A 14,484-nucleotide genomic window follows, 5' to 3' on the forward strand; every position below is an offset into this window, starting at 1 on the left:
ACTTGTAAATAGCCTCTCATGTAAATATTTTCCTTTCTATTATTGCATGTAGCTGTAATTTTTCCAATTATAATAAAATAAAATAATTTTGGACAAAAACTAATAGCCTCTAGGTAGCCATTTATAAGCCAAACTCTTTTGATTGAGTGCTCAACTCTACGTCAGACAAACTGCTACAGATAGATAAAAAAGTCTTGTACCTTTGTTTACTATGTGCCGAAACGATTGTCTGTCTGATAAGATAATAATTATAGTGATAGCTATGCTTACACTTTTAATAAATGCGCGACGGACAAAATAATTATCAGAGCAAGTTTCTACACTTGTTGCAGGTTACCTATTGAATTGTATATTTATCATACATAATTTTATTACTCCTCTAAGAAGCGAAGGACAGACTCGTGCCAAGGAATATGCAGATCACACACATCACAGTGTGTGATATTTCGGAAATACATGTAGACGTTATTGAAGAAAAGAAACTACTCCATGGTATGGACCCATCAAAATTTGATGGTCCGGATCTCTCATCTATCTACCCGGAATATTTTTATCTAAGGTTTTTGAGAAAATCATCTATAGTCAGGTTTATCCTGCACTAAAGCAATCTTTTAGCCCCAGTCAGCATGGTTTTCTTACAGATCGCTCGTCTGTCTCTAATCTTGCACTTCTTAATAATTATCTAGCTGAAACAATGCAGCAAGGTGTCCAAGATGATGATTACATCGATTTCAGTAAGGCATTCGACCGAATACGTCATGACATCCTTCTCAATAAGCTCTATAATATAGTATATATAGTTTTCCTCCTATATTCATAATCGTACTCATGCTGTTGTTATCAGTAATTATATCTCAGGGTGGGTACCCATATCAAGTGGCCTTCCCCAGGGTTCCTTGAATGGCCCTCTATTGTTCACAATATTTTTATATTATGTCGATACTTGCTTACGTACCGCCAAAATATTGTCCTGTGCTGACGATATCAAAATCTACAACAGTGTATTATCACTAGCGGATGCAATAGTATCATTGATTGTAAATTATTGTGATGATCATAGCCTAGACTTAAACCCATCGAAATGTAGCGTAATGACATTCACGCGAAAGCGGCGTCCTATAATATTCAAATACCACTTGAAATGTGAAAATGTGCAGATGAGTAGTACAATACGAGACCTTGGTGTTTTACTTGATTTATCTACTTATTTTAACATTCCTACCGAGATATATAATATGCGAACAGTGCTTCCTTACCGTGACAGAATTTATTATCTATTCTATCACCCGAAATAATGAAGAAAACTTTCGTTTTTGTGGCGATAAATGAGTACGGGAATATGATCCAATTAATCCAAAATAATGTTAAGCGTCATAATATAAGCCTTATCGGCCATTGACCACGACCTTTTTCGGACGTTCTTGTCATTACGTGATTCTCTATTTACCACCAGTTATCAATCTGTTCAAATACGGTTGGGTTTTGTAACGTCTTAACAAAGAGTCGCAAATGAGAAGGTACACGGTTCATTAGATTTCGATCAGTGAGCTCGCGTAGCACCCAAATATCGAGCTTTTTTGGCTACCTTTTTTCCTTAGATAATTTATACGTCTAGATAGAGTCTCTTGCTGCAGACACTCGATGAAAATAGGCCAGGTTATTACTTCGTGTGCGTGGCAAGCTACGTTAGCGATTAGTATGTCACTTTGTGTTAGTGTGCATTGCTCAAAATACTGGTTAGCTATAATTTTCGATGTTTTTACGGCTGTCACAGTCTATCTAGACGTATAAATGATCTTATCTTTTTTCAAATGAGTCAAAAGAGTTTTGTGATCAATTGCAAGTTCTTAAGATATGTGGTAACTGCCAGCCAATAAGCCGTTATTGCTTCATTTACATCAAAATTAACTTTGAGCTGATGTTACTCACACTGCATTAGATACATAAAAGTTACAAATCTTACGTTTTCGTTGTGTTTTTTGCGTTTCTTTATTTTATGTGACATTTTTAACGTCATCAACAGATACAAATATATGAGTTGAAATGAGATTTAATTACGTAAGTTTATACATTACTACCGATATGCGAACAGATTTATTCACCTAATATTATTATAAATATTAGCATTGTGGTCTCCTAATTCGTATAAATAATAATAATGCCAAAATTCACACACCTCCGTATGTGGAATGTGCAGTATACTTAATATTATTTAAGTTTCTATGTCTCTGTCTAATTTTATCCAATATTTATCTTTTAAGAATGTTACATTATACAAACTTGAAAAATGGACTTCTAAATGTCATTGCATTATAACATATTTGGTGTAAATGTCAGTGTTAGCATTTAAAGGCATAATTATCAAGTCCGGTTTTACAATCCAGATAGACTCTAATGAATCGTGGTTGACGACTTTGTTGAGACGTCACAAGCTTTGAGATATCTATTGTGCAAACTAGTTTAAACTGCTGAGATGATCGTTAATTTTGTTATTATTAAACTGCTAACTGAACCACATGTACAAACATATTACTATGGATATGACCAGTGCCAGATTAAACAAGCGCGGGGCCCGTAGCAAATTCTGATAAGATCTCCGCCCTTAGTCTGCCATGAAATTTAAGGCATAAATTAAGTATTGTCTATTGTAGCGATAGGTGCTAGGATACGTATGATTATGTAGTATGTACTACGGATTGATAAATTTCACTAAAATATATGCAGGATGGCTTTTTGAGAAGGGCGGTGATCGCCAAGTCGGAAACATCGAGACTTAGAGAAAAGTCGTGAAAGGAGTCATGCCCTCGATTTATAAGAAGCCAATAACTACATATTTATTTCTTTAAAACTACTTGAACTGATTTTTCAAAAAAATATACAGGAAGTAATTTTTTGTATTAAACCAATGGACTATGTTGCTGATAAGGATCAATCTTTGTAAAGATTATATGCGGGGCCCCGTTTTACGCAGGGCCTGTAGCAATTGCTTCTCTTGCTACGTGGCTAATCCGGCACTGGATATGACGTTTGATAGGACACGACTGGAACTTTTGAATGATCTTCACTTTTGAAACCGTTTGCCGTGTCTTGCTGTATTTTGGTCATGATACTAGAAATATGTGGAAAATCGATAATTTGTTTATAGAATGAAAGGGTCAGGATTTACAGAAAGTATCTGAGATTGGCTATGGCCAATGCAACAAGGTATGCCTTGTGACTTATTGCTAGATTTGCCAAGTTTTTCGGGAAAATGTGGAGTATATAATTATATTATTTCAAAGGCATATTAGCGAATTTGCTAGAAACAATAGTCATAATATTAACATAGGAACAAATATAAGCTTGTTATGCTTTATTTATGTTTGATTACTCGGTTAGGTTGGGTTAGTAAGTTTTTTATTGGGTGATTTAAAGTATATAACATATTCTTTTACATGGCAAGCGCGGGCCCATAGCAAATTCTGTTGATAATTTGGCCCTTGATCTGCTATGAGATTAAAGTGTTAAAAACTTAATAAGTACTGAATACTTCTTGTATTTTCTGTTTTTGTTTTTTTAGTTAATTATTTATAGAAAAGAATAGATAAATATTATAATAGGCAAATAAATGACTATAAGCCCTGTTTGAATATTAATTTTTCATCGAACTTAATAAATCACTGTTCATAATATTATGTTTGCAAACTAATAATAAAAATGAAAAGAATATATTAAAATTGTGAAAGTGGCTAGATCATTCACCAATATCATTTTAGTATAATTTACTTTCATTTCGCTTTTAAGTACTTGCTTTAGCATTTTGAAGAAAGATGACTTTTGGTCGAGAGGGCTTGGTTGATCTCTATGAACTTCTCTTTGTCTAAAATACGACATGGCAGATTTACGGCTTGATTTTCTATTGTAACGATAGGTTGTAGGATACGTATCATATAAATACGTATACCTATCATTAGTTTGTACCACCTCACAAAATTGCACTCAAAGAACGCTCAGGCGGAGATGGATTTCAGGGCCCCGTTTACGCGGGGGTGTAGCAATTGCTTCTGTTGCTACGTGGTTAATTCGGCACTGCTTAAATGACATGATTGTTTGCGGCTGCGTACAGAAATGCCAGAGTTTTATGGTTTGGACTTTGGAGTACTAGTAGTTTTAGCCATTTAGTTCAGTAATGTCTTATTTGTGTATCTTAATGGCACTGGATGGCATGTGCTGAAAAGTCAGCATATTATGTAAAGAGAGTATTTTAGCGTAATCCATTAGTGTTATCGATAATAGATAACACATAATATCTACCTGAAATAGAGTACAAGGGCTATTTTAGAGCATGGTTGACATCCCTACTTATTACATCTGCGAAATGTCTACCATATTATAAACTTTCAACTTACAACAGAAAACGTAGGTACGCATATATTTCTAACCAAAAGCAGGTGAGTTGAATTTCATGATACTTTACACAATACAACATATTTTATCTCCTTAGGGGTGAAGTTTGCATTAATCTTTTCTTAGTGCTCACGTAGTATCTTGTAAGGAATTTTTGTCAAATTCAAGCAGCCTCAGCGGTTTAGGTAAAGGCTCTTTGCCGACGAATCAGTCAGCCAGTGTACCTATACCTATGTAGTTATTTATAAATAATAACGCTTTTTAGTTTATGTAATTGCATATTTGGGTAGTCCCAGTTTTACTTAATTGTTAATTTATCGAAAATGTTTACTACTTATTCCATTAACAAATTACCTACTAAATACATTCACTAAAATCTTAACTAAAATTATCTGAAGGATGACTAAATTATGTTTTAATATTTTTCTGTACGGCACGGCTATACTAATTAGGAATATTGGATCAAACATCTTATAGGTACCTAAGCATTTGTTTTTAGTAGTAAGGAAGGTTAAGCTTTGACCTTGATAAACGACCTTTAATATAACGTCGCCTGTTTGTTTATAAGATCAATTTTTGTTTATGCTTATTTTCGTTTCTTTTGGTATGTTGATTATTGAATAACATGGAGTCGGAATTTGCTAAGAATTATGTAATTACCTACTTATTGTTTTTTTTTCGGTTTTAGTCGCTTTAATGTGGTGTGGTGGTTAGAATTGATAATATTCGATACACAATTAATAGTATATAAATAAATAAACAATAAGATGAGTGGAGATTAACTAGAAATAATGTAAATAATAATGATGTACATAAATGGTTCTTATAATCAACTTTGGTAACGTAGGTATTCATGAAATAGCGATAGGTTGGAATATTTTCGACTTATGGCAAATATTTGTGTGTGTACTCACTATGTCTCTAGCTTGACGCATATCGATTAGTCTTATCAGTCTCGCAGACTGAGATAAGAGGTGATGAACGAGGAGCGTTGGAGTCCACAGTTTGCCGGCATAAATTCCACAGGCCACGAAAAATATGCGGTAAGTATCCGCGTTCAATACCGGTCAGACGGGAACGGTTGATTTCCGAGTCGTTCACAAGTGAAAGGAACGGTGAGGTGTGAGCGGTGGGCGCGGGCCGCGGGCACTTGTACTAGACGAGTCGAGTTGAGGGTCACCTTGACGCGGCCGGCGCATGTGCCGTCGCTCGTGCATGCGCCACACCCTCGCCACCCCGCGTCCCTCGCCCCGCGTGCCGCGTGACGTCACGCCCGGCCCCCAACCTCCGTGCATTCAGACTTTAGAGCCACAGCGGTCACGTGACGCCCTTCACGCAATGCCGCCTCTGAGTAACGCAATACTTGCAATACACGCCGTCGCTTGTGAAATACTATCACATATGAAATGTGGGTGCAACATATTATCGTGGTTACACGTGTACTTTTGAATGCAGAATTTTCCTTATATTTACTCTCATTAATTATAACCAATTAAGGGTTTCCCAATTTTGTGGTTGTGTGATTCCCATTGAGTCATTGTATAAAAATATTTACGGCGACTCCAAACCCCGCCATGAGATTTGTTTGGACGCGCCGAGGTAGACGTGCATTTGCGCACGTTCACACATTAATTTTGACGTCACACGTAGGTACAGCAAAAAATCGAAAACTGTAAACTCCATCAGGTCATATTTTTATATATAGCCTAAGAAATAAGTAAGGAGTCAGTTATACTGTTATAGTTATTAGTAAATAAAAAAAATCAGGTTTGCATTTTTTTTTATTATGGAATAGGAGGACAGTCGTTGTTGTGAATGTTTAACATATGGGTTGAAATTTAATTAGGGTTGGTCAGGGCTAGGTTACCAGCAGACCGAACAATATCTACTGGCAAGGAAATAGCTAGGTAGTTAGGTTCGACCTCCTTTCTGTTTTGCTTTTGATTGTCTTTTTATGTTGCCAATTATAGCAGGGTTCTACCGTCCTACAGTATTGCTTGTTTTCATTTCGATTATCAAAGTTTACTTTTTTTATGACAGTAAGGGACCACACGAGCAGGACGTTCAGCTTATTCTAATTGATACGCCCTGCCCATTACAATGCAGTGCTACTCAGGATTCTTGAAGAACCCTAAGTAACAAATTATAGTACAAGAACCTACTGCTCAATTCTGCAGGCATGTGTTTATTTGATAAAACTAATTTTAAATGAACGTTTAGGGAGTAGGTATGCAATCTACTAGCGATAGGTTGCCTATTAAAAATTGAAGCTCCCAGTAAGCCGCCATATTAGGGTTGCCAGGTGAAAACATTATACCTGCTGTTGATTATTTACAGTCACCGTTTTTTTTAAATTTTAATACAAAATAGTTATATATTTACTATTAATCATGGTTTTGCCAGTTAAATATGGCCATTTAAAATTAGTTTTATCGAAAATCACATACCTGCAGAATCGAGCATGGGATTAAGATCCCATGCTTGCTCATAGACCTAAGGGCCTAGCAAGTCATTCTAATATTTATTTGAAACTTTTGACAGGTCGCTGTTTAGCATTAACACTAACCTAAACCGGAGAAGACTGGACGGTTACGATTAAAACTGTCAAATAGTGCAACACATTTTTTTGCTTAACCAACTTACTTTAACATGTTTGTTATTGCTAAAGTAAGTTGATGCAAGTTGCAATCCAGCCTTAGTTGATAAGCATTTTGTACAATTATGTTCTGTATCTTATAAAGATTCATTACAGTTTATGATTTTTGGTAAACGATGACAATATCCAGTATCTATTACACCTATTTTTGTTAAGAATAATAAAACAAAATTGTTAATTAATTGCTTGTCGCTCTTTGTTCATAAATTCCCACAGTCTCATCAACTCTGAGAATATATCAAGGTGAATAATATATATTCATTGTCGTTTAACGCAATGACATTGAAATTCTTATCAAATACCACAGATATGCAAATCTCAGACAAATATCTACATAAAGTAACAAATAGGTAAGCTCTTAGCACATTTTCCGTTTTAATTAAATCAGTGTGATGAAAAGACTACACGTGTTACACATTAACAATCAACATAGTAACAACAACGATATTAATCAATACTTCATTAATATGTATATACATACATAGTATTGATAAATGTTAGCTGCTAGGAATTAAAAAAATGTGGTTGTTAATTGGAATTGGAGATTTGTGTGGCCTGGGATCGAATAGTTATAAAATGATCGTGTTATTGTAAATGTAGATAATTATTTAAGTGTACATATAAAACAAATAATATAGCGCCACCTATTGGGTTCTAAAGTACTTAAATCAATTTCAATTTTTTTTTTAGTTTATTGGCCAATACAGAACAAATACATACATTTTTATGAAATAAGTACCACGAAAACCTCACGGGTTTATCTGGGTATCTAGAGCCATTCAATTCTTTTTTTCCAAATCCTGTTATTTTTTCAGGAAGTATCTTTTAAAGTGAGTTTTGAGTTTCGTGGTATTTATGTACATTTCTTGCAGCTCTTTGGGCAGTTAGTTAATGTAATCTGGTATTACGTAATTGACCGTTCTCTTCCTATATTTATTGTTAATTTTTGGTAAATTCAAACACGCAATTATATCAAAATTGGTGTTGGAGGAGTTCAGTGACAACCACACGTACCTAAGGACGAATTTACAAACTCAAATATTGTTACTAAAATAGGATTTGAAAAATATAAACATGACGTCACAATCTCACAGTCTATCGAAAAGACCAGGCGGAAAAACCAGTGAGTGTCTTCTTTTTTGTATAAAATTTCATTACAATAAAACATATTTCATTCAGGTGTGGTATTATTTTATTGTTTTTTTTTTATGGAATAGGAGGACAAACGAGCGTACGGGTCACCTGGTGTTAAGTGATCACCACCGCCCACATTCTCTTGCAACACCAGAGGAATGACAAGAGCGTTGCCGGCCTTTAAGAAGGAACGCGCTTTTTTTGAAGGTACCCATGTCGTATCGTCCCGGAAACACCGCACAAGGAAGCTCATTCCACAGCTTCGTAGTACGAGGCAGAAAGCTCCTTGAAAACCGCACCGTGGAGGACCGCCACACATCCAGATGGTGGGGATGATATCCTAACTTGTGGCGTGTCGTGCGAAGGTGAAATTTTGAAAGTTAAGTAAGCAAAGTATAAGCATACGGATCTTTAGCATAAATGCTAAATACCACATAGGACCAGGATAGGACCTTCAACTAAAGGGCATACTCTCACCTTAAAGGGCGGCAACGCATCTCTTCACCCGTGGATTTGCAGATGCCCGTGGTCGGCTGCCTCACCAGTTCTTAGGCTCTTGCCCATTTGCCCCCTCGTATATAAAAAAATATAAGGGATTTGTGGTCAACCCTCCATTACTACTGGGACAATTTCGAAGGTAGGGAGGCATTGATAATAAGTAGTGACTGTGAGTGTCGGACATTCTGTTGATATTCACTCTGTTTTGCAAGTATAAAAACATTGCTAGGTAACTGGAAGATGTCATGTTTCAAACCACGTCAAACTGCAGTACTCGTATGTGTGAGAGATGACGAAATTCAGGCGCAATGTGCTTTCAAAGGCCTCTTTTTGTTTTTTGCTTTTAATATATGGAGGTATATCTGGATACTGTTAATCAGGCGTAATCCAATGATATTAGGGGTTGAAAAGATCGTCCTTATGACGTAACTTGACCAGAACTTATGAAATTTGAGATATATTTTAACAAGACTCGGTGCATATCGACCATAAAGGACACAATCTCAATCAATCCTTACATGTAAAAAATTGTATTTATTGCCGTTGTATTGCCGTTTTCGTTTAGTCTGTATTAGAATTTTATACCTACTGTTCATTTGTACCTTGCAATCTTATACATGCTTCCCAAATTTGGAACCCCCGATACAATATTTACATTTTTACTGGAGAATATACAGGTAAGATTCGTAAGAAAATTGATTCAAATTCGATCTCCTAAATGAATTATATAAGAATCGATCTCATATATAAGAAATAACATAAAAAATATATCCGAATCCCAGTAGGTGCACACATTTATATGATGAATATGAATGTTTGTTTCCGAGTCATGGATGTTTATGTATGTATATTGTATTAAATATATCGTTGTCTTGTACCCATAGTACAGGCTATGCCTAGTTTGGGGCAAGATAATTTGTGTAATAGTGTCAATATTATTATTATTATTTATTTTATTATATTTAGACTGAGCTACATACCTACATCTAGTTACACTGTTACTACATGTTTCTGTCAATTTATTATTTAGTGCTGTTAGTTCATTTGTAAGAAAATAACATTAAAAAATATGTTAAGACTAATCTACCTCTATTCTATATTCTCTATATAACCCTTTAATTGATTACAAATCTAACTACGTACCTACTTAAACAACATCTTCATCAACAAACTATTGCAATGGAATCTGTATGAAATTTTCCTTATGTTATAGTATTGATTTACCTATGATTGTTTCAACAGCCGCAGTAGTCTTGACAGACCTGTTTACCTAAGAAACCCTACATAATGAATCGCAATCTTACATTTGTACGCTTCCCTAAGATAAAATTGAATTAATTTAGCAGTTTAAGTTAAAACTTTTGCTTATCTAAGTACTTACCTCAATAATTTAATTACTGTTTCAAAATTTAAATTTTTAAAAACTCCCAACTCGTCTCAATATTAAAAATTAAAATGTTGACTTATTATTTATAACAAATAACTAAAAATATATAGTGCCATGGCCTGTTAATAGGGTGTTATAAGTTGTTAACAGTGTTTAAATTCTCTTTGTAAGTATAGTTGTGCTGTAAGTCTTTGAACAAAGTTCTTATTAGTATAGTTGTGCTATAAGTCTTAGAACAAAGTACATATTATTAGTTTAGTTGTGCTATAAGTCTTAGAACAAAGTACATATTATTAGTTTAGTTGTGGTATAAGTCTTAGAACAAAGTACTTATTAGTATAGTTGTGCTATAAGTCTTAGAACAAAGTACATATTAGTAGTTTAGTTGTGCTATAAGTCTTAGAACAAAGTACTTATTAGTATAGTTGTGCTATAAGTCTTAGAACAAAGTACATATTAGTAGTTTAGTTGTGCTATAAGTCTAAGAACAAAGTACTTATTAGTATTTTTGTGCTATAAGTCTTAGAACAAAGTACATATTATTAGTATAGTTGTGCTATAAGTCTTAGAACAAAGTACATATTATTAGTTTAGTTGTGCCATAAGTCTTAGAACAAAGTACATATTAGTAGTATAGTTGTGCGATAAGTCTAAGAGTAAAGTACTTATTAGTAGTATAGTTGTGCTATAAGTCTTAGAACAAATACGTGGACGTATAAACAGGTGGAAACAAATTATACTGCAACTACAAACTATAATTCATTGTTTACGGAACTCTAAAAAGGTACACAAAAGTACTTATCCACTTTTTTATCACCGTTCTTAAGAAGCCAATGCTGTTGTAGATAATCTAATATATTTGTCATGATGAGATCATCATGAAGGTAAGTGATAAACGACAATTATCACTTTATATCAAAAGCAAATATAAAAAATAATTAAGATAAGAAAACGGAAATTATATTATTATTCTATTGCAAAGTGAAACTTAATATTATACGAGGTACGTACTTCAAAGTTCAAACGTAGTAATAAGTGGATAATAATATAAAAAAGTTTGCTTTTAAAAATAACTAAGTATACCAGAACCGACGTTTTTTATATATAATCGCTATCCTTTATACCGATCCGAGGTTGATATCTCAATCCATTTCCAGCTTTTAGCATTTTAGTAACAGATCTATGGATGTTTATCTTGATCTGTATTTATGGGAGGACGAATTGTTTTTTTTTTTATGTTATTTTTTTATTAGTATGAATGTGTGAGTGTTCCGAAGAGCTGTTTCACCTGATTCCTGCCGACGAACTCCACCTTCGCACGACACGCTACAAATTAGGATATAATCTCCACCATCTGGATGTGTGGTGGTCCCCCACAGTGCGGTTTTCAAGGAGCTTTCTTCCACGTACTACTAAGCTGTGGAATGAGCTTCCTTGTGTGGTGTTTCTGGGACGATATGACATGGGTAGCTTAAAGGCCAGCAACCATCCTATGATTCCTCTGGTGATGCAAGAGTCTGTCGGCGGCGGTGATCACTTAACACCAGGTGACCCGCATGCAAAATAAAAATAAAATGTGTTCTGAGTTCTGACGTTTTATGATTATTTCATAAAATCTTAATTCAGTATAGTCTAACGGCCGTTCTATTGTTCTTTGATATTGATCTACAATATCTACAGATAGAGATAAATTACTACCTTCTACTGTCAGTAATTAGCTATCAATAATATGAAGCTGTCCCAATATACCCGATAAGTCATTCTTATCGCCTTATATTGGGACGCATGAATTGCAATTTCGATACAAACTTCTATCGCTGGTAAGCTATACGTCGTCAAATTGACAGTCAGCATATACGGATAAGGTGAGTTACCGTCGATAAGTTTATTGGGACAGAAAAGTCAACGATATTTACGATTTTTATCTCAAGTAAGAGATAGACTGAATATTGGGAACAGCCGTTAGTTTATCGATCGCATAATATTGATATCGGCCCCGACTTAAAAACATGTCTTAAAAATTAAATTGATTGCTTTTTTAAATAGTTAGCATAATGAGATCAATAATTTACGTAAATCTGTATATGGACTAATGTTCTACAATGTCTTATTTACAATCAAATGTATTAATTTTTACTTGTTGCTGTCATTTAAGCACTGCCACAATATAACAGCCTATGACACTCACAAATAAAGTGGGCTTCTATTGGTACCAGAATTCAAAATCAGTTCAGTAGATCCATAGATTCCTTCAACCTTACAAACTTTACCTCTATATAATATTCGTATAGTAATTATAGGTTATTTCTACAAAATTCTGTTTAATCTTCATATAAATATATCTCATTAATGTTTTATACGCAACTGATAGATCTCGACCATTAAAATATAAACCTCGTAGGTTCTCTCAGTCTAAAAGTTGTGTTATGCTGCGAAAACACCTCAAAATAGTAGTGATTACACTCTACCAGGCACTATAACTCACAGTCCTCACTCAACGTGACAAATTCTGAGTTTCTGTGGCAACGAGGATTATAATTCTCTATATTAAATTGAAAAGAGCACAAAAAATTAACGCTGGGCGAGTTTCTTGCGCCGCTTCTTCTCTCTCAGAGCGCCATTTGTTTCCGAAGCGGTAGTAGTATCTAGTATGTATTACAGAACATTGGGCGTAAGAGTCATCAGCTCCAGTTTAGTTTTAGAGAACATAAAGTACATACATAGTGAGTTAGTTTTGTAGAAGTAGGGCAATACATGGAGGTACCTAATTATTATTAATAATAGATTAAAATGTAAAAATAGAAGCGATATTGTTAATCTCTCTATTGAACAACTAATTGAGATAGCTTGTATAGAACTAGAGCAATTTATTATTGTAAGTGTATACCGCCCCCCCCACTACATCATATGAACAATTCCAACATAGAATGGAGGAGGTACTATCAAAATTTAGCAAAACCAGCAAGTCAATTATAGTGTGTGGAGATTTTAATATAAACTTGCTTGAACCTTCGGCCAATTGTATTAGCCTTAAAAATTTATTTCAAAGTTTTAATTTGTTCAATGTATTTTAGGAACCTACTAGAATCACTTCTACAACAGCAACCTGTTTAGATAATATTTTTACAGATGTTACTATTACTAGTAGATAAACTTATAATTAATAATCTTTAGTCCGACCATAGTGGGCAACATATAAAAGTAAATACAAGATTGGACAATGTCAAACAGAATAAAATATGTACCATATTTTAGTAACATCACTGTTCTGGATTGCCTCCCAAAGACCACAATATTTAAGCAAATTTTAAGGCGTACGTATTCGCGGATGCATTTGACACTGTAGGTATTGCAAATAGTAAGACTTAACAAGCTATGTAACTTCTATAAAAAGCAAAGTGAGAGTAATTCAAAAACAATAATAAATTATTATTCACGTTTCACTAATGAATTATCTTTAATTACATAATAAAAATCGGTTACGTTATGTAACTTGTTTACTTATTTTTAACGTAGGTAGTATGGTATGTAGATATATATTTTTATTCAAAATAGAATATTGATATCACTTATTGAACATAAAAATGTAGTTTTTATTATTGTTAACTATCGTTTGCATGTTTATGTAACAAGCTGTGTAGATATTTCAAAAGCGGTAACGTTTAATTAATGTATGTATATTAGGCTAAACTTAGACTAAGTAGTAAACACATGAAATAAAACATAAATAATAAAGGTATTCTTACTTTCTGTGGTACATGTACCATGGTGACAGCACGAAAACAGTCGAAGCACACGAACTCACACTCAATAATGATATGCCAAATGAAATTTTCCACAGAGAGTTTTCTATGAACTTTCCTCAATAAACCTCTTTATCTTCGCAGTCACTACTACTACAATATAATCTTTATCTAAATTGAGACAATAATTAGAACTATACAACGCCGAAGGAGCAATAAACTTAACAATTATTGTTTTATGTATTATATTATCATTATAAGGGGGAGGGTATATTATTTCACGAGCAATAAATTAATTTATGTTTACTGGTGGTCAATAAAGATTATTGTTTCGCATGTGAGGTCTGTTGAGAACTGAGTAGGGGCACGATGCGATGGTTACGTTAGGTAACAGTTTGTACTTTGGCTTCAGAAAAACTTTGGATGACTTCCAAGAAATGAACGTAATACGAGTACTCTCTGCACATAATGTCTCGTAAATAATACACTATTATTCTGTAACGTGATGACTTCGTAAGACGTTGGCGATAACTAGGTAGGTAGGTAGACCTACCTACCTGTATTGTTTATATCTAGTTACCTAATATACCTACTATAAGTATATCAAGTTCATTACCTAGGTATTGCATTGTTACAAGTGCATTGATAATAACATGCCATAAACACAGATTCATATACTT

At 34.1% G+C, this 14,484-nt stretch overlaps 1 protein-coding gene across 2 annotated transcripts in view; it reads right to left on the reverse strand.

Moving 5' to 3' along the window:
* Positions 1–13,962, reverse strand: part of LOC126975346 (hexokinase type 2) — a 37,200-nt gene extending 23,238 nt beyond the window's left edge. Inside the window, exon 1 of one of the 2 annotated variants that reach the window (XM_050823195.1) lies at positions 13,808–13,962. In XM_050823195.1, the coding sequence (XP_050679152.1) occupies positions 13,808–13,828 (21 nt within the window). In that variant the 5' untranslated portion in view covers positions 13,829–13,962. Of the gene's footprint in view, positions 1–5,300; positions 5,523–13,807 lie in introns of those variants that run through there. The other variant, XM_050823194.1, reaches the window with a different exon arrangement.
* Between the last annotated feature and the right edge of the window lie 522 nt (positions 13,963–14,484).

This window comes from Leptidea sinapis, chromosome 35, assembly GCF_905404315.1.
Source record: "Leptidea sinapis chromosome 35, ilLepSina1.1, whole genome shotgun sequence".
NCBI classification, from domain to species: Eukaryota; Metazoa; Arthropoda; class Insecta; order Lepidoptera; family Pieridae; genus Leptidea; species Leptidea sinapis.